The following is a 16,679-nucleotide window of genomic DNA, read 5'->3' on the forward strand; positions in this document are numbered from 1 at the left end:
AAGATTGGCCACAGGCAGTATTGCTTCGTGTCATGTGATTTCAGCAAAGTCTTCTCATTCTGCCTTTGAGTCTAAGTATATGCAGCAGTAATATACTGGCTTGAACCCAGCTTTACATCTTTCTTTCTTTTTTCTGTTATAAATTCCATCACACACCACTTTAAAGGAGAAATCTAAATGCTCTGCAAGAAGTAACTTCATCCCTCAATGATGTCATCCCTGAACTACATTGCCCAACATTTCCAGCTGGGAAGTAGTACACTTGGGAGTTATCATTGCCTGTCTATATATTATTGAACATGGGCTTTCAATGCTCACATGAATTATTAATGTGTTTGGTATATATTTCAGTCTTCTACCTCCTGTGTTTCACCAGCTACAGTGAATGCATAAGTCTCAGCATGCCATGAGAGCCTTTAGTCTGGAGAGTCACAGTTTGCAGATCATTTATATTGGAAATGCATTCCTAATTATGGTATTTTACATTGCTGTGTACAAGATGTAACGATATATACCCGTACTAAGGCTCAAGCACATTGCTGTTTTAGGGTGTCTAAATCTAGGGACTCCTGTTGTATCTCATGTTGTATTAGATTTCATATGGAATTCATGAGAATTAAATTGTGTCAAGATCTATGGCAGGTTATGCAGTATTGCAAAGCTATGTTTATCTAGACTCTGTACCTAGGGTAGAGTACATTAGCACACTGAAGCACTATACAGCAGCACAGAGTGCCTACAGCTTCTCAATATAGTCCTACCTAATATAACTTGTTCCTTATGCTCATGCACACAAATGTATTTTCTTTCTATGTCAGTTACGTTTTCAATAGGTCCGCAAGTTACTCCGTGTGCATTCCGTAGGTCCGTATTTGCATTTTGCAAAAAAATAGAACATGTCCTATTATTGTCCGCATTACGGACAAGGATAGTGTTGTTCTATTAGGGGCCAGCTATTCCATTCCACAAAATACGGAATGCACACTGACTTCATCCGTATTTTTTTGCAGATCTGTTTTTTGTGGACCACAAAATACATACGGTCGTGGGCATGAGCCCTTAGGTACAGGGTTGAACTGGCCAACCAGAGGATACTCAAATGAGCCCAGGCTCCGATATTATAATAGGCCCCAAACATCCAGGAGAAAATAAAAAATTTGGCTGCCCTTGAAGCCAATCACTTGATGCTAGGATCAATTTATTTGATTCAAAACCTATCAAGCTTTATTGATGATATATGATTTGTCTGACTCAAAAATAAATTCCTTTGGTGGGCCCAAGGAATGTCAGTCAGACCCCCATTGACTATAATGGGATGCGCCAGAGATCCAGCCGTTCCTCCTTGCGTGCAGCAATTTTTGTCCATCCGAATTCTAGCTAATCTGCCAGGGGGCGCCGAATCCCCGCCATATCCTGTTATAGTTGATGGGTATTGGCGGGCATGCGGCACTGTCTGGTTGTGACGAATCTGGACGAGTCCGGAAGGCTGTTTTCTGCCAGAACAGCTTGCCGGATTTCTTTGATGTATTTGTAAAAGTATCCTTAGCTGAACATCACAGGGTTGTATTTCTATCTCATCCCTCAACCTGACATTGTGATTTTCTTGAATAAACAATAAATTAAAGTAGAGAGACTTTTTTTGAGCCAGGGTGCCAAGTGCTATAGGAGGTCTAATGACAACTATATTGGTTAAAGGGTCATCATTATCTCATCAGTGGTGGTCCAACTTCTGGCACCCCTGAAGATCAGCTGTGGGAAGAGACTGCTGCGGCCTCTCACTAGGCCGGTGATGTCACGTTCATCAGTCACATGGCCATCAGTCACATGGCCTAGGCGCAGCTCAGTCCCATTCATGTGAATGGGGCTGAGCTGCAATACCAAGTGTCATAGTGCATTGTAATTCTCGGTCATGTTTTTTGTAATCTCCAATTATGTTTTTTCATATTTTTTTCTTTTATTTGTCTCTCTATCATGGCTGATATTATGTGAGCTTTGCCTGTTTTGTCATGTGTATAGCCCAGCCAGCTCCAACTTGGAAGTCAGCACCACATTGGGGAGAGATAATCTCATTAGCTTCAGGATCTGTCCCCAGCTAAACATTGCCGGCCTACACCTAACAACCTCCCGCTGAAACTAGACATTTTGAATCTCTGAGGCATCCTATTTTCCAGGTCCTGCAGATGCTCCCGGTATAGCCAGATTGAGGAATACAGCCTCCATTGCTAAGGGGCATTTTGAAACTGCTAAGATGTCGAGATTAAAAGATGGAAGTAAGAGACCCCAAAGAGGGGAGTCTTGAGGGCAGATCTAGGGAGCTTAGGCTGAGGCCATCAGATCTATACATTTTTCTTTAGATAGTCCCCTGTATGCTCAGTGCAGTCCAGTTTCTGTACTCCTCTGGGTGATTCTCCATGGGGCTGTGCACTGTTGATCCCACTGCTGCCACCCAGTTTATCACGGGTTCATTTAACTTCTTGTACAATCAACAGAGCCAGCCCTAACCACGTTATTGCAGGTATAGTAAGAAATGCCTAACCAGCACTGCACCGCACAGGGAAAATAGTCCGTGGGACCCAGTATAGTCCAATGGGACAGGAAATACAGTCCACAGAGCAGAATTTAATACAGTAGCCCGTGATATACAGCAAAGGGGTTATAGTTCACACAACTCCGCTTACTAGTGACAGAGACAGCGGTCCTCCAGATTTTCTCCTGATGAGCTTCTCTCCTGAATGTTGGCCTAAGCTCCTCTCATACAGGTCCTCCCACAAGTGATGCGTGTCCTTCCAGTGTCCTCTAATGTGCTAGCCTCAGCTCCCCAAATCTTCCCTCCAGACTCTAAACTGGAACTCTGGGTCTCTCGCTTCTGTCTTATAACCCCCGACATAAAGAGAATGGGGCTGAGCGCAATGCCGAGCACAGCCACTATACTATGTTCAGAGCTGTGTTTTGTAAGCTAAGAGAAGGTCTGGCGCTCACAGGAGCGCCAGTGCCTTCTCAAACAACTGATCGCGGGGGTCCCAGTTGTCGCACCCCCTCTATCAGATACTGATGACCTATCTAGGGGGTAGGTCATCAGTATCAAGACCTTGGAAAACCCCTTTAATTGAATTATCAAATAATTTAAACGCACCTCTTTTACTACTATTAAAAGAAGAAATGATGAGCAGCAAAAATAAAAATAAAAAAAAGGGCAACATGGCTATAAAATCTTTAAATCTCTGATTTGGAAAACTGTGCTTTTATGGCATAGATTATTGACCTTTACTGCTCTCCCGGGCATTCTTAGGACTCATGACCATATGTATTTTGCAGTCTGTAAAAAACTGATCCTCAAAAAATGCGGATGACATCTGTGTGCATTCTGTATTTTGCGGAACGGGAACAGCTGGCCCTTCATAGAAAAGTACTATACTTTTCCGTAATACGGACAATAATAAGATATGTTCTATTTTTTTGCGGAACGAAAATACGGAAACGGAATGCGGAAATACGTTTGTGTGCATGAGCCCTTAAAGAGGATCCTAAATAGCCTGTTTCTCATATCAAAGGCAAAAATGAGATTTCAATTATTTTGATAGTTTAATAAGAATATCGGGCTCCTTTTTCCTCCAAGACTGTAGTGATTGCAGGCATTCTGAAGCTAGATACAGGACTGTGTTCTTCACCAACAGGGGGCATGAGTGGGCTATAAAAGAGATGCTACCTCGCACTTCTTGTGGTATCGTAACGTCGCCTATTCTACAGCAGGTTCCATAATTTTTTCAAGATTCAGATCCGATATTGATTATATTTTAGTGGCATTAGGGAGATGCATTATTTACATTTTATCGTCCTTTTTATGAGGGTATTTGCAGCAAGCCTGAGGCTAAAAATAATGTCTTTTATCTATTTTTGACACCAGTATAAATTAAGCTAGATGTTAGCACGTAGAATGAGATTTAGAAGCAGAGAGGCATGCATGATAAAGCAGGAGGTGGGTGGCAGGGTGTTTTAAAGGAAATGTTTCACCAAAAATATTATCTGCCAGTTGAAACCACATAACCTTTTTTTTCTGATAGAAAAAAAAATCTGCAATCAATTTCCTGAACATGATTATTGGGGGCGGCCATATTGCCTGAGCTGTTCTTAACAGCATTTAGAAGCATTAAGAAAATTGCTTTACAGCAGCCCCATGGGCCATAGACACAATGGTCAGGAGGGGAGCTCATTGACTTCTATGGGAGAGTTTTCTAGGCATGATCTGTGCAGAGGTCATTGTACAGGGAAAGACTAGATAAGCTCTGACAATCACTTATTGAGAATGGTGAATCCTGTCCTATCTATACTCAGAGGTGATATCATTACAGGCAGGATTAGAATGACAGATAAGCAGGTAACTGTAGTAAAGTGGTCTGTACAGACAAAGAAGTGGCACCTATTATTAGGCTTAGTGGCCAGTGCAAAAACTGCAGGATTTTATGATTTTTGTTTAATTATAGATATTGACCTGGAAAATTAAAAATAACATCATCAAAAATTCTTTAAAAATATGTTAAACCTAAAAACATGATTTAAACAATAGGTCGTTTTCTGATGACAAGTTCCATTTACGTAGTTCCGGGCAGACATAACCATTGCATCTAGTAATATTGGAGAAACTGGTAAAGCTGGTACTTCAGTAAAAAGACACCATAATAAAGTTTAAAATATTCCTCCTTCATTTGAATGTCACCAAGCAACCATAGATTGGGGCCTTTGTCGAGACGGTTTGGTTTCTTAATAATATGAAGTTCTTGCAGTACAACAAAGTGACAGGGATATGCAGATTTTTCTTTTTATTCAAGCATTGTACATTCTCTGTTCGTTTATAGCAACTTCTGGAATCTATGGTCGATGCAGCCGAGAACCTATGTCCAAATGTGATGAAAAAAGCTCATATTCGCCAAGATCTTATTGAAGCCAGCAATGAGAAGATTTCCATTCCTCGTAACTTTGTCAAAAATGTCTTACTGGAGCAATCTGGAATAGATATTCTTAACAAAATAAGGTAAGCTATCCCTATAAAGGGTTGCAACAGTGTCCAGGCTTATGGTGATGGTTGACTATTGCAGAGAAGACTATTGTCTGAGGACTGCTGTCAGAGAAGCCAAGACGGGACAAGATGGATAGTTCCTGTTTGACCCGATTGCTAACCCCACAGAAGAGTGGCCTCCGTGAATTCCATGTCCGCAGCCTGAGTGAAATAATATGCATATTCTGCCGCTTATTGCTGGAGCTAAAAAGCCAAACTACAATTGATTCTTCCTAATCGTGTTTGTAAATCTTTTACTGTTTGCTGCATTTTCATTGTAGACTGAGGGTTTATTACACAGGGCTGCAAATCTTCTTCTCCTCTTATACTGGATTGAATTTATTAGCTGAACAAAGGAAAATAATTATAGTGCAATTACTTTATGCAGGCAGAATAGCCTGCAGCCTCTTATGAAGAACACATTGTACAGGTTCTTCTTGTCCACAGTCTCTAGGAAGAATAGAGTACTACTACTACTGTAGTGAATAGTCTATGCTTAGAGTACCCACCTTATGTAAATGGGAATACTCCCCATATGTGAACCAGATCAAACGTGAAATTAAAGGGGTTTTCTGCGTGTTTTTTTTTTTTTTTTTTTTTTACATCAATGTATGATATGGGGGGGGGTCTGACTCATGGGATATCCACCGACAGTGGCACTTGCCCTTATTAAGTGAAGTATTCACCGCAGGAACATCTATATGGATGTAGCTGCGATGGATTTTGCTACGATGATTGGACTATACAGCAGTACCCACCACAGTGACATCCATAAGGGCGTGGATGTACCAGGTACTGATGCTCTGCTCCATACATGGGAATGGGCTAAGCTGCAGGACCATGCTTGCATGTTGCCATGCAAAGTACCATACTAAAAGGGGAAGTGGCGTTTCAAGGAGCTCTTCTAATCCTTTATTCTAATGATTGGTGGAGGTCCTAGAGGTGGATCCCCTATAATCATACATTGATTCATGAATGTTATCATGATACCAGGACAGGGTTGAAATTATTTCATTCCTAGTATTTTTGACATTTCAGAACCGTTTTAGTGCGGTGTTGGTTTCATTTTTATTATTTTATTTTTTTACATTTGGCACTTGGACATTAATTAAAGGCTTGGAGTTTTTGAAGTGCAATTGCTTTTGTATCTCGCCAATATACCCGTCAAATGCAAATGGCAGAGGAGGCTGAATTTTTCAAAGCACTAGGTAGCCCTTTTTCCAATGAGTGGGCAAACCTTGGTCATGAATATTTCATGGTTCCTAAAGTGTCACATCAAAAATAATGAGATAAGATGTGAGGCTTTTTCTCTGTCTCTTCCAGCACGGCCTCGGATGATAGCATAAGGCTTAGGATGCTTTGCTGCTGATTAAAGGTTCAATCCATAATGGCTGACCTTAAAACCCATGACTTTATCGAGGCTTTCCTGACCTTGTTTCACTAAATACATTTCACTCCAGATTTTAATGCTGTTTGTTTTCCCTCATGTTAACGGTGATTTAATGTCTCCTGGCAGTGTCTAAGATAGCATAAATGTGTCAGCGCTCTCTTCTTAATCCTCCAAGCCTTCATCTTCATATCAGTCATCTAGGAAAGTGAAATCTTGTGAAACCTCATTTCTGTGTATGGTGCTTACACAATAACTTGGAGATAATCCAGGGTAACCCTTTAAATGCTGGAATTACCAGTATGCCCATAGGCTCTAAGATGAGCAAAGTGTATATATCATTAAACGACCATAAATGATGGACTACAAATGGCTAGATCTTTTCTGGGAACTAATGAATGCCTTGTTATGTTAAATTAATTACCGTACATCGTGACCTGGATAAAACGCTACCTACCCTTTCGTATGCATTGCTGCTTATAGGAAAGGAGGGTATAAACAGTACCGTATGTGTAGACTGGAGGATATTCATTGTGAGTACTTGATGAGGATGATAGGTGTATCTCAGTGTCCTTCAACATGGCTTCATTTTCAGAGAAGTTGCTGATTCAATTTCTGGTTACATTGCCTATACATTAAAGCTAAGATGCATTTTTATATTCTTTCTTCACAGTGAAGTTAAACTTACTGTAGCCTCTTTCTTGTCTGACCGTATTGTGGATGAAATCTTAGATGCACTTTCAAGCAGCCATCATAAACTGGTAAGTCCTGTATGTAATGCTTTCTCCATGTGCAAATGACAGGAAACACATTATCAATGGTTGAGCTGTAATATCCCATTTTTTAGCACTTCATCACGGTTACGTGACATTTTCCACTGTGATGGTTCCCTATTCCAATGACATCACGGCGTCATCTGTGGCATGACCAGGCTTGTAAGGCTCTGCCCTGTGGACACATCATCAATGACATTAACTCTGAAGGTGGTGTTCTGCTGATTCTCCTGGACTCTTCCCTGTAGACGTGATGTCAGCAGTGATAGTGTCTTGCAGCAAGGCTTCAAGCAGGCTTATGTGACGTTTATCTAGGAGAGGCACAGATGCTACAGATACTCCCAGTGAGTCTTGTGCTGGGATTTAAACACAGGGAACGAGTCAAAGATCACAATTAGGGTCCATTCACACGTCCGTTGTTTCTTTCCTGATCTGTTCCGTTTTTTGCGGAACAGATCTGGACCAGATCTGGACCCATTCATTTTCAATGGGTCCTGAAAAAAATCGGACAGCACAGTGTGTGCTGTCTGTTTCCGTTGTTCCGTTCCGCATGTCCGAAAAAATATAAAACATGTCCTATTCTTTTCCGCAAAAATCGGATCCTGGTACAATACAAAGTCAATGGATCCGCAAAAAACTGAAGACATTCGTATGTCATTACGTATGTCATCCGTTTTATGCGGATTCCGTTCTCGGAAATTAAATCCTGCAAACAGAAACTTTTTTTTTTCAATTTTTTTTCAAAGAAATCCAAACAACTTTATTTGCTTATTGAAATTTATACATGTTTCCGTTTTTTGCGGATCCGCAAAAAACGGATGACATACGGAAACATTTTCAGGAACAACGGATCCGCAAAAAAAGGACCGAAATTCGGGATATAGAAAAATACTGACGTGTGACTGTAGCCTTATGTAGTCTTATGTAACCCAGTAAGGTTAAATGCTGGTGTTTCATAATTTTTTTTTTTGTGTGCGTAACCAGACAACCCCTTTAACTTTTCAATGTTGTTGACAAAGTTAGTATATCTGTATATCTTGAATAAAGTACTTAATTTAAGATTTATGATTAGTTTTACTTCAGAGGGAGTCTACCTTTAGCTGTTCAATCCATTCCTGCTTAGCGCCTCCCACTTTGGCTTGATTGACATGGCCAAGATTCCCCTGTGTAATTGATCTTGGCCTTGTCAATCAAACCAGTGCAGGAGGAGCTGGGAGGTGAATGCGGTCATGATGCACTGTATTGTGTGGCCCCACCCACAGTGCACTTAATTTGTAATTAGCATACATTTAAAAGATTAGTTTCAGATTAAACTGTTAAAGGTGTGTTTATTATGAAGGGATCCAGTCCTGTCAGGCATTATGCTCATGTGGAAAGTGATTTAAGAGCATTATTTCCTCCTGAGTTTGAGAGACAGATGTTGAATAATTTGTAAAACGACATACTATAAGCACCTCTCTAACCAAAGTACTTGAATAACAAGAGGTGCTTCAGATAGCCCAATGATACTTTGGGGAATGATTAAATTATGAGGAAAGGTACCTTTCCATTGGTCATAAGTGTAATAGAAATGAGACATTAGTGTGGGTCACGATCACTTTACATTAGGAGCACCTGGTAGATGTAGACACTCCACGTAGGAAAATGTTCAAGAAAACCATGTTCAAATTCATGCTCCTTGTTAAAAAATTGTTTCACTAAACAGAACTATGAGCCTCTCCTCTCTACTATTTCTCAAGACCTCTCTAATTTTGCAATGAAGACCGTGTCATTGGTAGGCAAAGTTGCATCATTTCAGATGATGACGCTCCCGAAGCTTATATACATCTTTCGTGCTCCTCCTATTTCCCTCCCTAATATATTTTTCAAGAGAGCTCAGTCTATTTAAAATGCCTACTTGTGGAGCTCCGCTAGACCCAGAATAGCCCAAACCTTGATGTTCAGAAACGAAAGAACTGGAGGTATTGGCCTCCCATCAATTAAAGACTATCACAAGGCAATAGGACTCTCGTTTACTCGCATATGGTGGTTACCTAATAGCTCTAAAGCATGGGTCCAAATAGAATCTCATTCTATTGGCCAATGCACACTAAAGGACTATCTAATACAATTGATTTGGAACCCACATCCTCCAAAAGCCAAACTACTAACGGTAGCTTATGCGGGAACCCTATGGGCCCAAATCCATAAAATGCAAGGGAATTCTAAATTATCACTTCTCTCCCATTCCACTACCCATACACTGGAGAATCTTATATCTAATATCAACCTCTCTGCCTGGCGCACTGGAGGTGTCACAAATGTTGCACAACTTATAGATGCCCACTGAGTCCTCCCTTCTGAAACGATTAAAAACCCCTTTTGGTTATCTCAAGGAGAATTTTACAACCACTTAAAGGGGTTGTCCAAGTAATTTTTTTGTTCTTTCTATGTTCCTAACTAGGCAAATATAATAACTTTACAATTAACACTTTATCTGCAGTGGCTGGTTTATCAGATTTCACTGAGGGTCACATGACCTGTGATGTCAGCTTCTCTCCCTGCTCTGATAAAGTTTGTTTACAAGCCTGTAAATGGCTGGCCACGCCCCCCTTCACTGCTGGGCTGTCTGCTCTCTCCTAGGATTCTTAACCCCTTCATCAGCACAGACTAGGTAGCTGCAGGCAGTGATAATTCTGGGCACAGGAGCTGACAGACTAGAGAGCATTGCACAAGAAGGTAGGGGGGAAGATCCTGTGTGTATTAGCAGTTCTACACTTACAAGTTGCTGCAGAGTCTCCCAGCACTCAGGGCAGCTCTTGTATCCACTCCCTTAGCAGTGTCATTATACAGCTGGGACTTTTAGTCCTACACATACAACATGCTGCTGATTCTCCCAGCAGGCAGACATGTCACTCAGCGCAGCTCTTGTAGCCACTCCCTTAGCAGTGTAGGGGAAGGGGAAGAGATTGTTTTTATTGCATGTAAACAAAGGGCCAAAAAAGAACCAGGGAAATTAGGACATATATTTTTTTTTGCATAAAACTTGCTTAGCTTAGTTATATATTGCTGCCCATCAGATTTTTAGTGCTATATTTTTTTTTTTCATAACTCGGACAACCCCTTTGAGAATACGCCATTGCCTCACTAAACTCCTCCAATCTCCCCTATGATTAACAATGATATTATTAGACTATACCAATATCCGACTGTTTTCAGGAAACCCTCCACAATATATATCTATGATTCTACTGGATCAATATAGCCTGTGCGTACACAGGTGTACTTCCTCCAAATATTCCTCAACACAATGAATAAAGTACCAATATACCCATAAATATATCAAAATTTATTATATTCTTATTAAAATACATACATACATACAATAACGTGGAAACAAATAAAGTGCCAACAAGCGATTGCTCACATCTATCCTACGACACCATAATATAATATCATACATAGGCTACCATCTGAAATACATCATAAATATAAACGTATGTCTATGTCCTCTCAGACTAACTATGCAGCCATATATAGTTAACATGCCATGATGTCATATAAGACTATAAAGAGCACAGGAATCACCCTATTCAGTGCATAATATCCTATATCTATACTGATTCATTGGTCCGCACAAACCGGGACCACTCTCACCAGTATGCTCATGCATCCAAAAACGTATCCTAGGAATGTAACTGCACAATCCTATTCACTCTTACCTAGTCACTCTGGTATGTGTGATGGCTCTCAATCGCTAGCTGGCGTGCCCGTTATTGTATGTATGTTTTTTAATGAGAATATAATACATTTTTATATATTTATGGGTATATTGGTACTTTATTCATTGTGTTTGAGGAAGCTATATCTATAACCTGTTCGGGGACAAGGCTACCTTTGTCAAATCCCCCCCATTAGAAAATGGGAGTCTGAACTGGGCCATTCCTTCTCAGATGATGGCTTCCTCTCTACAAACTTCAAATGTGTTACCCATTATGAAGCAGGGGGGAAGACTCTCCTACAATGGTATTTTACCCCTCAAAGGCTAAGCAAAATATACCCAGGAACTTATCCTTGCTGCTGGAGAGGATGTGGCAATACAGGCTCCCTATACCATATCTTATGGACCTGTCCCAAACTCGCTTCTTTTTGGCAAAAGATTTTTTACTTAGTATAAGAACTGACCTTGGCAAGAGTAGCCCCATCCCTGGAGCTTGCGTTGCTGTTCCTGGGTGTACAGTCAATTGGCCCTACTTATAGAAGTCTCATAGGACATGTGCTACTGATTGCCAAACTAGTGATAACCCGCCACTGGAAGGATAACTCCCCACATACCATATTAGAAGTGCTTCAGGAGCTAAATACAATCTTGCCGATATGAACGACTATTGCCAGATACCATGATCTCCCCCAAATCTAGGAACATTACTTGGCCGCCTTTGCTACAACATCCTAAATACACCACCTAGGATTCTTTATTTTACTAGAAAAGCTTGTATTCTCATTACCTAGTGATATGTGAGAGCATTGCACTACAATCTCCTTTTTATCTTGTTTTATTTTGTTCCTATTCCTTTTTTTTTTTTTTCCATGTTATATTTAACTGACCATTCTTAAATGCGACCATTCTCATATCTCCAGGGATGCGAACACCACATGTGTTGCCCTCTCATCCAGGGCTGTTAGTTCTCAACACTTCATAACGTGATCAATAACTGATTGTCGAATTCATTTCTGCTAAATGTAAACTGATTTATGCAAGTCTCAACTTCGAATACTGATTTCCAATACCATGTTGTACTGTACATCTTTTCTCCATCATTCTGTGAAAAACCAATAAAAACTTTTATAAAAAAAAATAAAAAATTTGTTTTGCAAAAAATAAATAAAAATTTAGCTCCAATAAGCACGTTGTGAAGAAAAACTATCCAGCACCACTATCCAGCAAAGATAAAAACATAGCCAAAAGGCATCCACGGGGGCGATTTGCTTAGGCAGTTTCAAACTGCAATATTTATTTGGCTATGTTTTAAATCTGTCCATAATAAAACTTTAGCTATAGTTTATAACTGTCTCACCAAAAAGGGTGCTGAGTAGTTTTTCTACATAATACGCTTAAAAATATTGTTAATTTCAAAAAATCCATGTAAATTAATTCTGTATCAATAACATGTGAACAATACTGTATATACAGTCTGTGTGTGTCTATACCTGTATATAGATATACAACTACTGAATTAGTAAAGGGTCCGATATACCCTTAGGCATAGTTCGGCTGGTGCCTATAGAATGTTCGGGTCACTTGCTGAACACCTGTAATAATATGTACATTATTTCTATTTATATGTTAGTTAGCTGTGCTGGGGGAGGGGGAGGGAACACAAGGAAGGATATGGGGAAGGCCGCAGAGGGTGGTAGTCAAATATTTTAAAACCTTACATCAACCTGTCAGGTGATTTTTGCTGCCCGAGGAGCAGCATATGATAGAAGGAGAGAAGCTAAGCTCTGTGATACAATATATAGTTTTTGTTTTTTTATAAAGAAGGATTTCTGAGTAAAAAGCAGAGGAAAACCTAACAGGACCATGGCGTGCAACAGAATCTGCACTAAATATACGCCACAAAAGTGGTGTATAGCTGGTCATAAATGACACCCTAAGATCATTGTGTGTGGTCAGGATAATTGGGCCTCTCGCTGTCCTTCTAGGAGTCCGGTCTGGATTTAGTCTAGGGTTTTCTTAGAAATCCTGAGCCAGATCACATAAATCTGTGTATCGCAGAGCTCACCTTCTCTCCCTCTATCATAGCATGCTCTCAGTGCAGCAGAAATCACCAGACAGATTCAATTTTAAGGTGTGTTCTAGTCTAAGGCACTAGGCTCCCAAGATGTAATTCTGCTATTGATTATAAAGTACCAGTCATAGCAAGAAATACATTTATGACAGGCAATGTATTCATCCATTCACATATTTATTATCTTTCATATTTTTTGGAGATAAATGTGCTCTCATGTTTTTAACAGAATCCGTATACATGTTATACAGACTAAAGCAGAATAAAATGTAGTCACATATCGTCAACAAGCTCTTTTGGTACCTTCATGGCACTTTGAGCTTTTGAAATCATTTGGATGTCTGCCATCTTTCCTGTTACGTTGTCTAGTGGATGAGTTAAAGCGTTGCCGATAGAACTAAAATACAGGGAATAAGGGTTTGTTGCACTTGAAACAGTCATTTACAGACTCTGATGCTTTCAGACAGAGATCCCAGTGGGAGAAGTTGCTGAGGTCTTTGTGCTTCTGTCCGACATAATCTATGATCTCAGAACACTAGCCATGGTCTCGGCTTCCTCCAATGTCTGTAGTAATGAGATAAAACTGTGCATTTGCAGCTCAGTCTTTTACCAAGATCCTTCTATTTCATATGTCTGCATGAACCATGTTATACCCTATGCAAAGAGGATCGTGATTGCTGCAGTCTAAGAATTCACATAGACTGCTTACAAGTTATTTCAGTGCTGTGCATGTTAAAGGTTATGTGCTTTGAAAATATGAAACAAAAGCCGATTCATTTTTTTAAAGGGGTTGTCCAGGATCAAGAAAAAAAAGGGGTACATTGCATAAAACAATAAAATAACCATTTACTGTACCTGTTAAATGCTCTACTGGTCTATGTCCGTTGTGCTGCAACAGCGATAACACATCAACAATCATGACCTCTGCAGCCAATCACAGGCTTTAGCAATGAGACCACTAAGGCCAGCGATTGGCTGCAGTGGTCACGTTTGTAGATATGACATCACAAGTAATGGTTTATTTATTTATTTTGTGGTTTACTAACCTTGTCCTGTTTTTTTTTTTTTTTTGTTCATCCTGGACATCCCCTTTAAATGGCTTTTCCTGGATTCTGATATTGATGACCTGTCCTCACGATAGATCATCAATATCGGATCGTCAGGGTGTCCAACAGTAAAGGTATCAGGGGCATAGCTATAGGGGTTTAGAGGTAGCAGTTTTTACTGGGCCCAGGAGCCGGAGTGGGGCCCAAAACCTCTTGGCGCATAAGAAGCAGGGGTGCACTACCAATGAGGCCAGATGAGGCGATCGCCTCAGGCAGCACCAGGTAGGGACAAGAGGGGTCAGCAGAAAGGCCATGGGCAATGAGCGCTTTCATTGTGGAAACGCTCATCTCTACATATTCAACTGCATTGCTGTACTCTGGACAGAAACGGGGCACGGGAGCGATGTCTTCCTGGCCCACCATTTCCTCTAATGGGCTTTAGTCCTAGTTCCTGTAGGCCGGTGTCATCATTATCGCTCTGCCTGAGCCGGGTGTTTCATTTTTTGCCTCAGGCAGCAGAAGGGCTAGGTGCACCCCTGATAAGAAGACACCATTACTATAGAATGTGCACACTGGTCAAGTTACACCTCTGGCTGGAGGGGAAGGGGTTAGGTCAGGAATGTGGCAGGGGAAGGGGTTAGGTCAGGAATGTGGCATGGGGAGGGGAGTGGGGTGCCGCTTCAATTTTTGCCTCAGGCAGCATGAAGGCTATGTGCTTCCCTGCTCCTGCCCACAAAGAACTGAGGGAAGGGGGGCCCCAAGCTGAACTCTTGCACCAGGACCCATGAGCCTCTAGCTGCGCCCCTGACAGGTATATTGCACAGATAATAAACCGTGATATCACAGAGATAACAAACACAGTGATGTCACAGTGCAGAGCAGAATGAGGTCTCTGCACATGGGTAATAGAGATAGTGATGTCACGACAGAAGGGTAATGACTGAATTAAAGTAAAAGCACAGGAAAATAAAGTCACAGTGATGTCACAGCGCAGGGATAATGCATACATATTCATAATAGATCACTAAAAGGGATGATACACATAACTGGTATAACATACACAGTGATATCACAGTATAAGACTACATGCACACGACGGTTGTGTGTTTTGCGGTCCGCAAAACACGGATGGTGTCCGCGTGCGTTCCGCAATTTGCGGAATGGCACTGACAGCCTTTCATATAACTGCCTTTTTTTTTTTTTATCAATGCTTCAGTTTACAATATTTTTTATGACATCAATGCATGCTTTCAGTGTTTTGTTTAATTGAACATTTTCTATGAAATGCCATTGAGCATTGTCTGGTAAAGTATTTCCCAGTGCTTGGTCGATTTACAATATACGGATTTGTGCTGGGGTTATGTAACCATTTTATAGCATATGAAGCTGCCACGGTAGGAGTAGATGTGTGTAGCAAGGCTAATCAAGTATCATGGCAGGGCTGTAGAATTGTTTTGTCGCATGATTTTAGGAAGTGAAAGTAGAACATTTAGCAGAGCAGAACATGCATCATCCTAATTTTAGCTTTCATAGTCATGATTTTTAATTATTTCTTGCAGGTTATTGAGATTAGTTGAGGCCGCAACTAAAGCAAATTGTAATTTTGGGATTTGTATAATGAGAAGTATAAATTGATACAGCAAAAAAGTGTGTACCCCAACTGCACGAAAGTGACAGCTAACGTCACAGACTTTTTATCATGTAAGACTAAGGGCTCATTCAGACGGCCGTATTTTTTTTTGCACTCCACAAAAATGCGGATCCTTTTCTTTTTTTTTTGCGGACAGTTCAGTTTGTCCGCAAAAAAACGGAATGTATGGTTCAGTGGTTCCGCATGTCTTCTGTTTTTTTGTGGATCCATAGACTTGAATGAGACCACAGAATTTTACTGACAAACATAGGACATGTTCTATGTTTTTTGCGGTGCCGCAGAACAATAGATGCGGACAGCACACGGTGTGCATCTTTTGTGGTCCCAATGCGGAACAAAACATATGGCAGTCTGAATGAGCCCTAAACTATGATTGCAAGGGTGATATTAAGACAATAGTGGTGTGGTAATAGTGGGAAAAGTTTATAGCAACTCGCACAAAAACATTTTTTAAGGCTAGGAACACCTTTGGGGGCATTTTTAAATTGCTGCATTCTACTCATTTTGGGCTAAAAATCATTTTTCTTTTACAGCTTTCAGTTTCAGTGCATTTACAAACTAACAAGCTCTCTGCTTCACACTGAATCCATCAGAGAACTGCTCAGTCTGCTGGATTTGTAGCCCTTATCTCTGAACTCCTGACAGGTCATAAACACTTATTTTAGGCTACTTTCACACTTGCGCTTGATCGGATCCGTTCTGAACGGATCCGATCATATTAATGCAGACGGAGGCTCCGTTCAGTACGGATCCGTCTGCATTAATATCCGTCTGCAAGTGCGCAAGTAGCCTGCGCGGATCCGTTCAGACTTTCAATGTAAAGTCAATGGGGGACGGATCCGCTTGAAGATTGAGCCATATGGTGACATCTTCAAGCGGATCCGTTCCCATTGACTTACATTGTAAGTCTGAACGGATCCGCACGCCTCCGCACGGCCAGGCGGACACCCGAACGCTGCAAGCAGCGTTCAGCTGTCCGCCTGTCCGTGCGGAGGCGA

The 16,679-nt window shown here is 40.9% G+C and overlaps 1 protein-coding gene across 1 annotated transcript in view; it reads left to right on the top strand.

Annotated features, from left to right (window-relative positions):
- Positions 1-16,679, top strand: part of LOC122932349 (F-actin-uncapping protein LRRC16A-like) — a 299,289-nt gene that overhangs the window by 211,627 nt on the left and 70,983 nt on the right. The window contains 2 exon segments of the mRNA XM_044286714.1: positions 4,854-5,029; positions 7,114-7,201. Coding sequence (XP_044142649.1) covers positions 4,854-5,029; positions 7,114-7,201 — 264 coding nt within the window.

This window comes from Bufo gargarizans, chromosome 3, assembly GCF_014858855.1.
Source record: "Bufo gargarizans isolate SCDJY-AF-19 chromosome 3, ASM1485885v1, whole genome shotgun sequence".
In the NCBI taxonomy this organism is placed as follows: domain Eukaryota; kingdom Metazoa; phylum Chordata; class Amphibia; order Anura; family Bufonidae; genus Bufo; species Bufo gargarizans.